Raw genomic sequence first — 12,104 nt, 5'->3', positions numbered from 1 at the left:
ATGCATAAATTTAATTTAATTGTAAGCATCTTTAGTATTCCGATGCTTGTTAAGTTTTCTTAAAATAGACACGGGATGCTTGACAAAAAAGGAAATGGAAAGCCACAAACGTGCCATTTACAACGTTGTTTGTGCCGTAGCCGGTGCTCCAAACAGTCACGTTTTCGGTCTGTGGGCTGGGCATGTTAGGGGGGCGAATGTGACTGGAGGAGGGGCAAGAAGACGCGTTCCACCAATCAGGGGCAGTTACTAGGCGGGTCTGAGATCGCGTTCGACCAATCACCGCCTTCCCACCTGACGACCGTCAATCAGCTGAGTTCCTTTCGCGTTGATTCTACAGTGTGGAGAGAGTTCTCTTCTCGTGCTTGTGTAGAGACGTGATCGGTCGCGTAGTTTTGCGAGAAATAATGTTCAGAATTTGGACCAGAAGCTCATCGCGAAGTTCGGCGACCGATTTAAACAACCGTACATCTTGTTTTTATCATCCAAGAGAATGTAGCGGTCATTCGAGGATCTTGGGTAAATTAATTTCGTAGTTCCATATAGACCGAGCCAGCACTTAACCAAGTACGAACTAGCTAACCGGCTAATTCATTGCGCATCCCTCTGAGCTTAGCCGCCGAGGCTAGCGGTGCGTGCGCACGTCTGCGAGAGTAGTTGGCTGTAATTAACGCTAAACAACGAAGCAACTGATTGAGCCAAACATAATGGTATGGGTCAAAGGGACATCACAGCGTTCAAGGCGTCCATGAAAAGAAAAAAGGGAATTCCTACCGTCTCTATGTGTCGACTGGATGTGAAGAAGGAAGTTGAGCCCGCCGGAGGAGATGGTGCCCTTTCCTCTTCAAGGTAACGACTTTGTCATAAACTGTTTTCTGGATGTCTCATGAGCCCGGTAGAAGACCCTTTAGTTATAATTCTGTTTCTGGAAATTGTTTCGTGTATTAACACTGTTCAGGACTGTCCCGCTTTCCAAAACAACTAAAGTTAGAGTTTATGTTATCGATAGTTGAGCTTGTGTAGCTGTTACTCCATCCACCCTAGTTTATTTACATCTGGAGCAGTCCTAGCAAAAAGTATGTTACGTTATACTGGTATTTCTATCTGTATCGTTGTGTGTGAGCCTATAAACAGAGACTTTGGTACCTCGCGTTTTGTGTACGTGGTTTCGGTTGAGTAAGGGGGTCGATTTGCCACACTGATGTTTGAACCCCACTAACGTTCACTCGTAAATGTGACTGGACGGTTTTCTATTAAACCTGTTCTTAAAGAATTAAAATAGTATGTCGTTACGGTATTTCAGTCGTGTTTCACAAACATGTCTAACTAAAGCAATAGTGAAAGCTAAGAGTGCATGAATGCAGATTTCGGTTTTACTAAAGTTTCATAATTCGATTGAATCATGTGTTATTTTACATTAATCTTTATGAGTAGTTATGCGTTTCATATTACGTGTCTTCATACGCGAAATGGTCGAGGACCGATTTAAAGTTATGTGCAGTTTTAGATTCAGCTCTTTCGGAAAGCGAAAGTCATATTTTTTATTTTATTGAGAAAGCAGCTAGTATGCGGAGTTTTAAAAAAATATTTGGTTGTGATATATTACATAGTAAGTGTTTGTGTGGTATGGTCACTTCTGAGTATTTTGTTGATAATTCACTTGTAGCATAAGTATCACCTTAAGGTTTTTAAAGAAATGTACAGGTTTGTAATATGTATTTTGTTTGTTATTATTGACTTCTGCAGATGATAACTCCGCTCGCTCTCATGCCTGTCAAACAGTCAAAGGGATAGTTCACCCAAAAATGAAAATTTTTAATGTAAATTTAAAAATCTCCTTTTGTGTTCTACTGAAATGAACAAAATCACTTACATCTTGAATGCCCTGGGAGTAAGCAGATAAACATTACATTTTATTATTATTAATATTAAAGGGATACTCCACCCCAAAATGCAAAGTTTGTCATCACTTTACCTCCATGCCATTCCACACCCACAAAAGCTTTGTGTGTCTTTGGGACACAATTTAAGATATTTTGGATGAAAATCGGGAGGCTTGTGACTATCTCATTAACTTCCAAGTAAATTACACTGTCAAGATCCAAGGTCAAGACATCATCAGAATAGTCCATCTGGCATCAGTGGTTCAACCAAAACTTTATGAAGTGAATGCAACTTCTGTAAAATGGCTCTGAATGCAACTTATGCACCTCTGTGTGAGCCGCTACACAAGGATACGTTTTCTATGTGTATTTTACGATTTGATTTGAATGAAAACCGTGCATCAGTGCAGCGCGGCTGACACCGAAGACCGTAAGCTGTTTGCGTTCAGTGGATATTCTCCAAAATGGTGATTAGGAGAGACACAGAGGAGACAAATTGTTGTATAAAGTCATTATTTCTGTTTTCTTAGTGTAAAAAAAGTATTTGCGTTGCTTCATAACATTAGGGTTGAACCACTGATGGCAGTTGGACTATTCTGACGATGTCTTTCATACTTTTCTGGACCTTGACAGTGTAATTTACTTGGCAGTCTATGGGACAGTCACAAGCCTCACGGTTTTCATCCAAAATATCTTAAATTGTGTTCTGAAGACGAATCAAGCTTTTATGGGTATGGAACGACATGGGGGCAAGTGGTTAATGACAAAATTTTATCCCTTTCAAGTGTAATTAAATGTTATGCAGGGTTGTCAATAACTTGAACCTCAGTCATGTATTAGTTGCTAATAAGTTCTTAGTAGGCAAATTTTTTTATATTAAGTGAATAAAATCCATCTGAGTCTTAGACTAGATTGAGGTTTCACCACTGACTCAAAGACTTACAGCACTGATAAGACAAGCAGGCTTCATATGAGTGTGTGTTCACGTCTGTCAGCGTGACTAATGCTCTGAGTCACTTCGTCAGTCTGTTGGAGCCGCCCAGTTACAAAGCTGCCCAAACTGAGACATCCGGCCTGTCTACCCAGTGGTTCATTAATTTAAGACTTATTCGGCTTGTCAATGGCATTTGCCACCTACTCCCTCCCTCCTACTCGCAGTCAATCCCCTGTGCTCTTTCTTACACTCCCCAACTCAATATCTTGTTCTCCTCCCACTTTCTGTCACAGACTAACCTTTCTAGAAGCTCCTGCTTGCTCAAGCTTAGGTACACCCTCTCTCTTTCCTGCTTTTTTTTTTTTTTTAAAGACTCTTTCCTGTTGTCCTCTTTATCGTGACTGCCTTTTTTGGGCCAGTGGGAGGGAAACCGGAAGAGAAAGATGAAAATATGACTCAACCACGTCAGTTCAGTTTGCTCTCGTGCAGGGAGTATCGTAACTTAAGCCACCCTATGAGTAGAAGCAACTCTTATCTTGTCTTCAAAGTGTGACTAAAGATCATCTTGGTGCTGTCTGTCACTTTGTTCTCTTCGGTTCTTTTTTTTATGTACTACTAACCACACAGTGATGGAAAGGAAGTGAAGTCCTTATCTTTCTAAATTCAGTGAAACCGATGTATCTTTTTGTGTGGAGCTAGGCTGCTATTCATTTATGCAGTGCTGTGCTGCTGTAAGTGAAAGCAGCAGTATAAAGACACTTCTCAGTTGTTCAGTCTTGTGTGTTTCACAGGCAGTATGAATGATAACTTGGTTATCCTACAGTGAGAGTGTCAAGACTTTTTTTATTTAATTTTCATTATAGAAGTGTAACTTTGATACTATACATGAATAAAAATATGATGAAAGTTGTAATGGTAAGATTTACTTATTATCAAATGTATTAAATAATTTAGTTATTATTATCATTATTATTACAAAGCACTGCATCTTAAAGACTGTCTGCTGATTATCAAAAAGGCCCTAATATAACCTACACTGATGATGCTGTGTTTAAAAATAGCAACATGTTCCATGTAGTTTTTTTTTTTTTTTCACAAAATGGAAAAAAACCTTAACTTTTGTTAAATAAGAAAAAGCTGTCAAATGTCAAAAGGTTTAATGACAAAAGTAAGTATTCAAAACATAATTTAACTTGCAGTCTGTAAAGGAGATGAAACATGTTCAAATACTCAGTTTAAAGTCAAAGAACTTTCCACAGAATATGTCATTTTCTGTCACTGGATGTAATAAACCCCTACAGATGTAGAAAAAATACATTTGGGTCATAATTCTAATTTTGAAATTGAATATTTTATTATCGCATAATACAATCTAATATTGTATTTTAATATTGAATGTTCTTAACCTTGCAGTTGGTTGTTAAAAGCAAAAATGTTATCAAATTCATATATTTGCCAGATATAAACCAAACTGAAGTACCAGCATGTATATGTGCAGACTTGAAGTGATGCAACGCAGTGTACTCTACTGCAATGCTCCCTCTTCTATGGATCCCAATGTGTTCTCGCACTTTGATGGTCGTCTCCGTAGTTGTTTATTGTCTTTGAGCTGCAGACTCTGTGCCACTCAAGCGCCAGCCTCTCATCCACCGCTGTTGCCATGGAAAGCAGACCACAGAGGCCAGTCTAACCAGAGGGGCCCAATTGAAATCATGCCTTGCTGCTTTAAAGCTGCGAGACTTTATAGTGACCAAGTCAAAGTTGAAGTTGTTCAGCTTGCCTTCTTTAAAAAAAAAGCTTTATAATGCACATTTAAATGCCCAAATCAGTCGATGACCTTTTTCTCAAGCTTTAACACTTGTTTGATGTCTCAAGCATAATGACCCCTTACATGCCATATTCTTTTTGATAATACCTTTTTTTCGAAGTCATGGTGGTTTTGTCCCTTGCGTTCCATTTATAGCTTGCTGTTTCTGACAGAGACGGGCTGCAGAGCAGACCCTCTTCCAAGCATACGTGTGCTCCTGCCGGAATTCAGCTGTGAAATCTGCAGGAATACAAAATGTCCCTTTTTAAGCCTTGTGACTTCCTTGTAGGAACGGCACCTATAGGGCTGAGCAGGAATGAGCCCAGAGTGCTCTGCTAGCGTGCATGGTTATATAACCGCCAGCCTCTGCGTGCAGCTCTTGCATGCACTCACACACATTCAGGCATTAAAAGTGTTTAATCAATGGTGTTTAGTTGTTTCTTAAAGATTAATAACTAAAGATATCCTTCCCTTCATGCTTTAGTTAGGTTCATGACTGGTTGTGGTATCTGTTGCCTGAAACTAAGACTTAACATGCTGCACATTTCGCTACATGTTGGGATTGAGACTACAATATCTAATGCATCCATCTCCCTTCTGAACACGAGAGGCTCTTCTTGGCTCCTGCAGCTTCCTGTGCACCCTGCAGTAGAGAAGAGCAGTCAGTGACCAGACCTGCGGGGGATGTCTGTATTGGTTCAGAGCGATGGATGTAGGGAGGGGGGCGCCTACACCACAGAGAGCGCAGAGGTGGATAGACAGTCTTTCACATTTACGGCCCTTTCCACTCAAACTCCAGCTCTCCAGATCTGAGGCGGCTATCTGACAGTGCAGTTATGGTCAGTATTCAAATGGTGCGCCCACAAGCCACATTTCGCTTTTGTTTGCGCATAAACGTATGGCCCAAACAAAATTTGTGGCTCGGAATAGCAGTTTGAATATGGGATCGCATTCTTTCGAAAACCTTTTTTCAGTGCTCAAAAGTGGCTACTTCCATTTACAGTTTAGAATTGACGGGTCCATAAAGAACCCTGCCTTTGCACAACAGATTATTTATAGTTTTTGCTGCAAAAACCCCTTTTAGGAAATTAAAAGTGTATCTTTAAGAAGGTCTTTGCTGTTAAGAATCGCTCATGGGGTAGAAGCTGCAGCAGTGCTCCTGTGCTGCATATCCTCCTCCGCTGTGAGAAAGGAGCGCTAACGAAGCATGAGCTTATTCTCATGTGTACTGCAGTCGCAGCCAGGAGGAGCTTGAGCTAATGCATCCACCTCTCAGGAAGTCCCGCTCAGGGAGGAGGAGGAGGAGAAAGAGCTTTGTCAGGTTAAAGCTTCATGTTATCAGTCATGTATCCGATAACAGTCAAATTTCAAGGCGAAAGTGTTTGTCAAGAACAGAGTTCAGCGATAGTCTGTGTGCACAGACGATGGTCATGGTGCTGTTAAATTCAGGATTGGTTTGTTCCATGCAGAGTTAATAACTGGAGCAGACCACACAGTGAACTTCGCAGGAATCAGTAGAACATGGATGCGATCTCATGTGATCTAACCAACATGTCAAGTATCAACAGTCTAAAAATATCAGATAATTCAACCTTTTTTATTACCAAGCAAGGTTAGTTGTAAAATGTGATGCTGAGACTTTTCAAAAAAAAAAACATATTAAAATGTGTATTTATTTAAGCCTTTGAATTATTAATTCATGATTTATTGATTTCATTTTTTTGCAATAGAAAACTTCTTAGGTGAGTGGTAGTCATTGCCTAATGGTTAGCCTTAACCTTTCCTTGAATACACAATATTGAATTTGTACATGTGTGAAAATGAGGCTGTGAGGGATAGACTTTAAAACTTTACAGCGCTATGCACCATGTAGATCAAATTAAATTTACAAAAAACATTTTGCTGATCGGGCAAGTGACAAATCCCTATGATGCTTTCTTGCAAAATATGTTAGTGGATGAAGCTCAAAAAGCTTGAATTGCAAGTAAAATCAAGTATCCTTAAGTAATATTTAATTTGACTGTACGGTAGGTCAGTGAGAGAAATGTTCCAGTTCTGTTTTTCTGAACTTCCCTTTCTTTTTTTCATCTGTAGGTACATGTTGGGCCGGGGGGTGAAACGCAAGCTGAGCTCATGTGAGGACCCTGCCCAAGACTTGCCATATCCTCAGCAGAGGCAGCTGGTGCTGGACTTGTGTCTAGACAAGCTACAGAGCTGCCAGCAACGAGCTGAACCTAGCCTGCACCGTTCGGTCCTGCTGGCCAACACCCTCCGCCAGATTCAGCAGGAGATGAGACAGGAGGGGGAAACCTGTCTGCCACCAGCCCCGCTCGGCCCCTCGCTCCCTCTCACCTCCACCCCACGCCACTTCCCTGACCTGCCACCTGTGCCCTTAGACTGTCCTCCACCCCTATCCGGAGCACTGTCCCCTTCATTCCCCTTCATGACAGCGGAGGATGAGGAGGTCCAGTTGTGCAGCACTGAAAATGAGACACTTTTGCCATCCCTTGCTGGTGAGGCCGACACAAGGTCGTCAGATTCGCTTTTCAGCTCTTTTGAGATCACTAATTCCACCAGCTACTTGACAGACTTGCCGTTGGACGACATCTTTGAAGACATTGACACGTCAATGTACGACTCCTCTGACATTTCTGTCCTGAGCAATGGATGCATGTGCACATCCAGCAGCAGCCTACAGCTCTGTCTCTCAGACATCAACGACCTGGACCACATCATGGAGATCCTGGTGCGCTCCTGAACCACGGCTCGCACCACATTGTTCTCATTCAGCCATCCCAATGTTTTCTATGGGAAATAAGTGATACAGTGTGATACACATTTGATCTATTTTTATACAAAGGACTGATATATTTATATATTATAAAAGGAAACTGCCTGACACACTCTCACTGTAGGATGAATGCACATTTTTAAGACTTTTCAGATGGTCGAGCTTAACGCTGCCATCCTTCATATTTAAGCAAGCTAAGATATGAATATGCAGGGACTTCAGAAACAAAGTATTAGCATTGATGCTTATTTATATTGGATAGCGAGTCGGTTGTATTTAAAACAAGGAGATTGAAGAAAAGTGTATCGTGATGGACACTCCGTAGCTTTTGATGAGCTAAAAGACATTTATTTTTTGTGATCTCCACTGTATTCTGAAGCATTACATTTACTGTCAGTAATTCTGATGATCAGATCATGTCATGCACAGGCAGCCCTCACACTACCTCTCAAGATACCAAGAGCTCTTTCTCTATACAAAGACTGTCATTGTTACAACTGTATTTTAATGGTTTTTCTCCAATAACTTTCAAAACTGCTGATTGTTTTATATATGGCTTTCTGTTCACAGGAAGGCCTCTCCTCAAATGTTAGGATTCAGTCCAAAGCTATCGCTGTAGAAAAAAGGCTTTTGTCTCGATCTTTCTATTCAAAACTTTCTTTTCGAAACATTTCTGGATTCAGAACGGGCTGTTGCTTGCATAAAAAGTGATCTCTATTTTCAAATCACTTGGAATTTAATGCTGTTTCTACTTTTCACGTAAATGATTGTCAGACACACAGCCACCGTCGAATCCCTCGTATGAACATAGTGCCTACAACGGAGAATGAAGACTGCCGACGATGAACTGCACACTGTGGACCCACACATAGACTTGATCTACGCCCATGACGCTCCTTAAGTGGGTTGTTTGCCACTTTTTGAGTGTTAAGTGCAATCCTCTGTCCTCTAAAGAAGCCATTATCTCCTCCTGCTGTCCTTTATTGTGATCTACACTGCAAAAAAACTGATCGTGGATGTCTGTGAATGCCTTTCATGTTTTTTTGAGGACCATTTCTGAATGTCCAAGCTTTCTCATGTGGAGCAGAACTGATGTCTCGCCTGCCTACTTGTTCCCTTCACCAAGAGCCATTTCCACCACAACTTAGTTATTAGTTACTACTCAGATGTGTGCGATGGTAGACCAGAGCGAGGCCCTTGGTTTTTGATCTGTATTAACATCGACTGAACATTAGGTTTCTGCAATCGAATGCAAAAGAGCCACAAGCTGCTGTCTCCATTAAGACAGGGCAGAAACAGGGGGAAGGGAAGAAGCAGAGCCAGATTAAGGGGCGGGAGGGAGGTTAAAGCAAACAGCTCCTGTCACGTGGAGAGCTGTGCTAGTGGTGAATGCTACTTTGAGAGTTTGACAACAGCTGGTATGTGTGCGCTCACATTGGTGCACTCTCAACAAGCCCCGCCCTCAGTGAGGCCCCAAGGGGCTTTGATCTCCTCCTGACCAATCATTTTAGTTTAAGGGAGGAGCTATGTTCTCTGTCTGATTTGTGGAAAAGAATAACAAGTGGAAGCGCTTCAGTTTGGTCTGTAAGCTCATAGAGGAATGTCTTCCTTTGCCTGTGGATAGCTCACTTTAATCATTAGTGGCTTGAGACATCTATGGTCTGAATTTGAGTTAAAATTAGACATTCCAACTAAAATAAATGAGATATTTTATGTAATTTAAGGAACCACTAACAATGGCATTTGAGGTGACAGCAGAGTAGGGCTTTTTGTGTTTTCGTCTGAACTAACACGCTTGTACCTCTTTAAAAACAGGCTCGCAGACACCCAACCCTGCCTTTCCCGCTCACAAGACTCATGCCTTGCCACAGAGAAAACCGGACACTCACAAAGTTTACACAAACATGCTTGTGTAAGATGGTTACCATAAATCGGAGAGAGATTGTATGGTGAAACAGTGACTGGTTTTTAATGCTGAAAGCTGTGGATCTAATGAGTGTGTAGCTTCTTGAGCTTTGTAAGCTTGATCTCTCTCTGTGTGTATATTTGTATTTATACATTTTACTTGTGTTTTCATGTTTTTTTTGTTGTTGTTGTTGTTGATTGAAGATCATGAGATAATATATTGCTTTTATTTAAGAGTGAGAGATGATCTATAGACTTCAGTCTTTAGGAGGTTTTATTTGTTTTTTTGAAGTGTGTAGATATATAATGCAGAATTATGAGAGCTGTTTATCATTGGAATTATTTGTAAAGCTTTTGATCTGTGCTGACCATGATGGGATCTTCTTTATGGTGTGTTCACTTCCCTTTGGACCAGGCTGTTATTTAGGCAGCTTTTTAAACTGTTTTTTATGCTAAAGTGGTTAAGTAGGAGAGCTTTCAGTTGTCTGCCTCATTTAAATGTAATGTCTCCTGCTGCTTGAGTTTCAGTCTCTTGAAGGACAATCGTTTCACAATCAGCCCCAGGAGCCTGTGGTTTTTAACTAGTGTTCATTATGCTTTAGTCTAGGAGCATGCATTGCAGTAATACATAGAGAAACAGTGAAAAGTGGTTTACACTGTTGTAAACTTGTGAACGGCTTACTCAAATAATGTAGGGTACGTTTGTTGTACCGGTTGCACAGAGAATATAAAAAGCAGCAAGAGTTTGTATCATCATGGTCCTTCTCAAATTTGCTTGGTTGTGAGGCACAAAACAGCAAGCTTTAAACATCACATCATCTTGTTAATTTGCCAATTATTTATTTTTTTAAGATAACCTTTCTTTTAATTATTATCCTAATGAAATTGTAATATCAGAAACCTCAAAATGCCACTTTGTCCCAAGTGCAATAAGAAAATATGAACATAAGCGCTGTCTTGCCTAAATGCAAATGAATCCATGTAGTAGTCCTATATACATTTGAATTAATAAATGGCTATATGGTTTTTTTTTTTCTAACGATGACTTTACACCCTACATTTTTCAGTTTCACACAGAAACTGTCCTTTGATCTGGTTTGACCGCAGATTTTTGTGAGGTATGTAAATAATAAAGCATTTTCTTTTGCTGTCATATTCTATGCAATACATTGTAGCAGGTCAGTATGTCAAATAAAAAATGGAAATGGAAACTTGTTATGTATTTACTCAATATCTACAACCAGTCAAGCACACATTTTAAGTGACATAAAACAATATGGAGTAAACACATCAATTAAAAAGGACATATAACGCCCCCTACAGGCAAAATCAATGAGTGCATGAAGGGAGATCAACTCGCTTGGAATTATATGCTGCACAATATCTTTCAGATACTGCACAAACATAAATGGTATATAAAATCGTGATACAAAGGTTATCACTTAAGTCTCATATAAACAAGCAACTTTGCATTAAAGATGAGTTTTAAACCATGATGCAAAATGATTTGTTTTCCATTTACCCTTTTTTCAAAACATTAGGCCGGGTTCACACCGCAAGTTTCAGCAGAGCAGAAGCAGCGCGTTAGCAGCAGGTAGGCAGAGCAGAAGCAGCGCGTGCCTATTTTGCTTTCACACCGGCAGCGGAGGCAGCGCGCAACTGAACAGCAGATTTTGGACAGAGTGCTCTATAATGGGTACGTTCGCATTGCTTTATTTCCCATTTAAAATACACTTAAATAAAAAGACTAGGCAATAAGCTTTTTTAATTAATAATTTAATTGTTACTTTTGTTGGATCTTTGTTTTGCTGTCTTTGTTTTCCGTGCAGTACGTGTTGTTGATAGAAGAAAGGCCATCGCGCTATATTTGTTATTAAGGAGACTAAAAAGACCCAGACTTTGGGTTCATCTCATTAACCGACGTAGGAGAGAACATGGTGCATATTACCATCTTGTCACTGGGTTTGTTTGCAATCAAATTTACCAAAAAACACCCTGAAAACCAATTTAATAAACGGTTTTAAATTATGTGTATTGTAAATGGTTCACAGCCTTGACTTCCTGCTCATCTTGAAATCAGCATTTACTTGTTTATTATATATGCATGTATCACCTGCTTTTGTTATTTGTGTGCTTATGTGTAATTTAGAAATTGTAAATAAATGGTTCCAATTGAATCAATTTTGAATCAAATATTGAGTTGTTTGCTCGTGTGCCAGCGAAAGCGTCAAAAACACTATAAAATTAATTACCATCTGCAATAAGAGCCGCTGCAACTTCATCCCATGCTTTTTCCTTCTCCTGCAAGTCTTTATAAAGAACATTGTGTGGATCATAAAGAACTTGATATTTCTCAACTTCCACAATGAAATGAGTGTCGTCCATTATTGTCTTTCCAGGTGCACTCTGAAGACCACTGCCTGTGACACCACGTGCTGTTGTTTATGATTGTTAGCACGACATCCGTTCTTCTGCCAATACATAGGCCTAGTTAAAAGAATAGGACAACTACAAATAATAAATAAATCTCCAAGGCTAAGCTAGCAATATAAATTATTTAAAGTTGTTTTTGTATTTCGGCAAAAAAGTCCATTTTTGGATAGAACTGTAAGTACTTTAACAGATTTTGTAAAAAAAATATATATATATATTAAAAATAAAATTATAATAAAAAAATAGAAAAATATGTGGTTTTAAATATCATACATTTTTTATGTAATTTGCTAAGAACACAGTAGATATCATTAATGCAAATTTTGGGCAAATTTTCGTTTAAGTACATGT

At 39.7% G+C, this 12,104-nt stretch overlaps 1 protein-coding gene across 2 annotated transcripts; it reads left to right on the top strand.

The window, feature by feature from the left end:
• Positions 1 to 317: 317 nt before the first annotated feature.
• LOC127984262 (SERTA domain-containing protein 2-like) lies at positions 318 to 10,531 on the top strand. Of its 2 annotated transcripts, XM_052586823.1 has the most exons (3): positions 714 to 849; positions 5,255 to 5,463; positions 6,719 to 10,531. In XM_052586823.1, exon 3 carries the CDS (start codon positions 6,723 to 6,725, stop codon positions 7,380 to 7,382), a length of 660 nt encoding a protein of 219 aa, XP_052442783.1. In that variant the 5' UTR covers positions 714 to 849; positions 5,255 to 5,463; positions 6,719 to 6,722; the 3' UTR covers positions 7,383 to 10,531. The 2 variants fall into 2 exon arrangements, with proteins under 2 accessions (XP_052442782.1, XP_052442783.1); XM_052586822.1 differs by lacking the exon at positions 5,255 to 5,463 and having other exon boundaries at positions 318 to 849.
• The last annotated feature ends 1,573 nt before the right edge of the window (positions 10,532 to 12,104 follow it).

This window comes from Carassius gibelio, chromosome B20 (assembly GCF_023724105.1).
Source record: "Carassius gibelio isolate Cgi1373 ecotype wild population from Czech Republic chromosome B20, carGib1.2-hapl.c, whole genome shotgun sequence".
Lineage (NCBI taxonomy): Eukaryota > Metazoa > Chordata > Actinopteri > Cypriniformes > Cyprinidae > Carassius > Carassius gibelio.
This window is presented reverse-complemented; position numbering and strand designations above follow the sequence as displayed.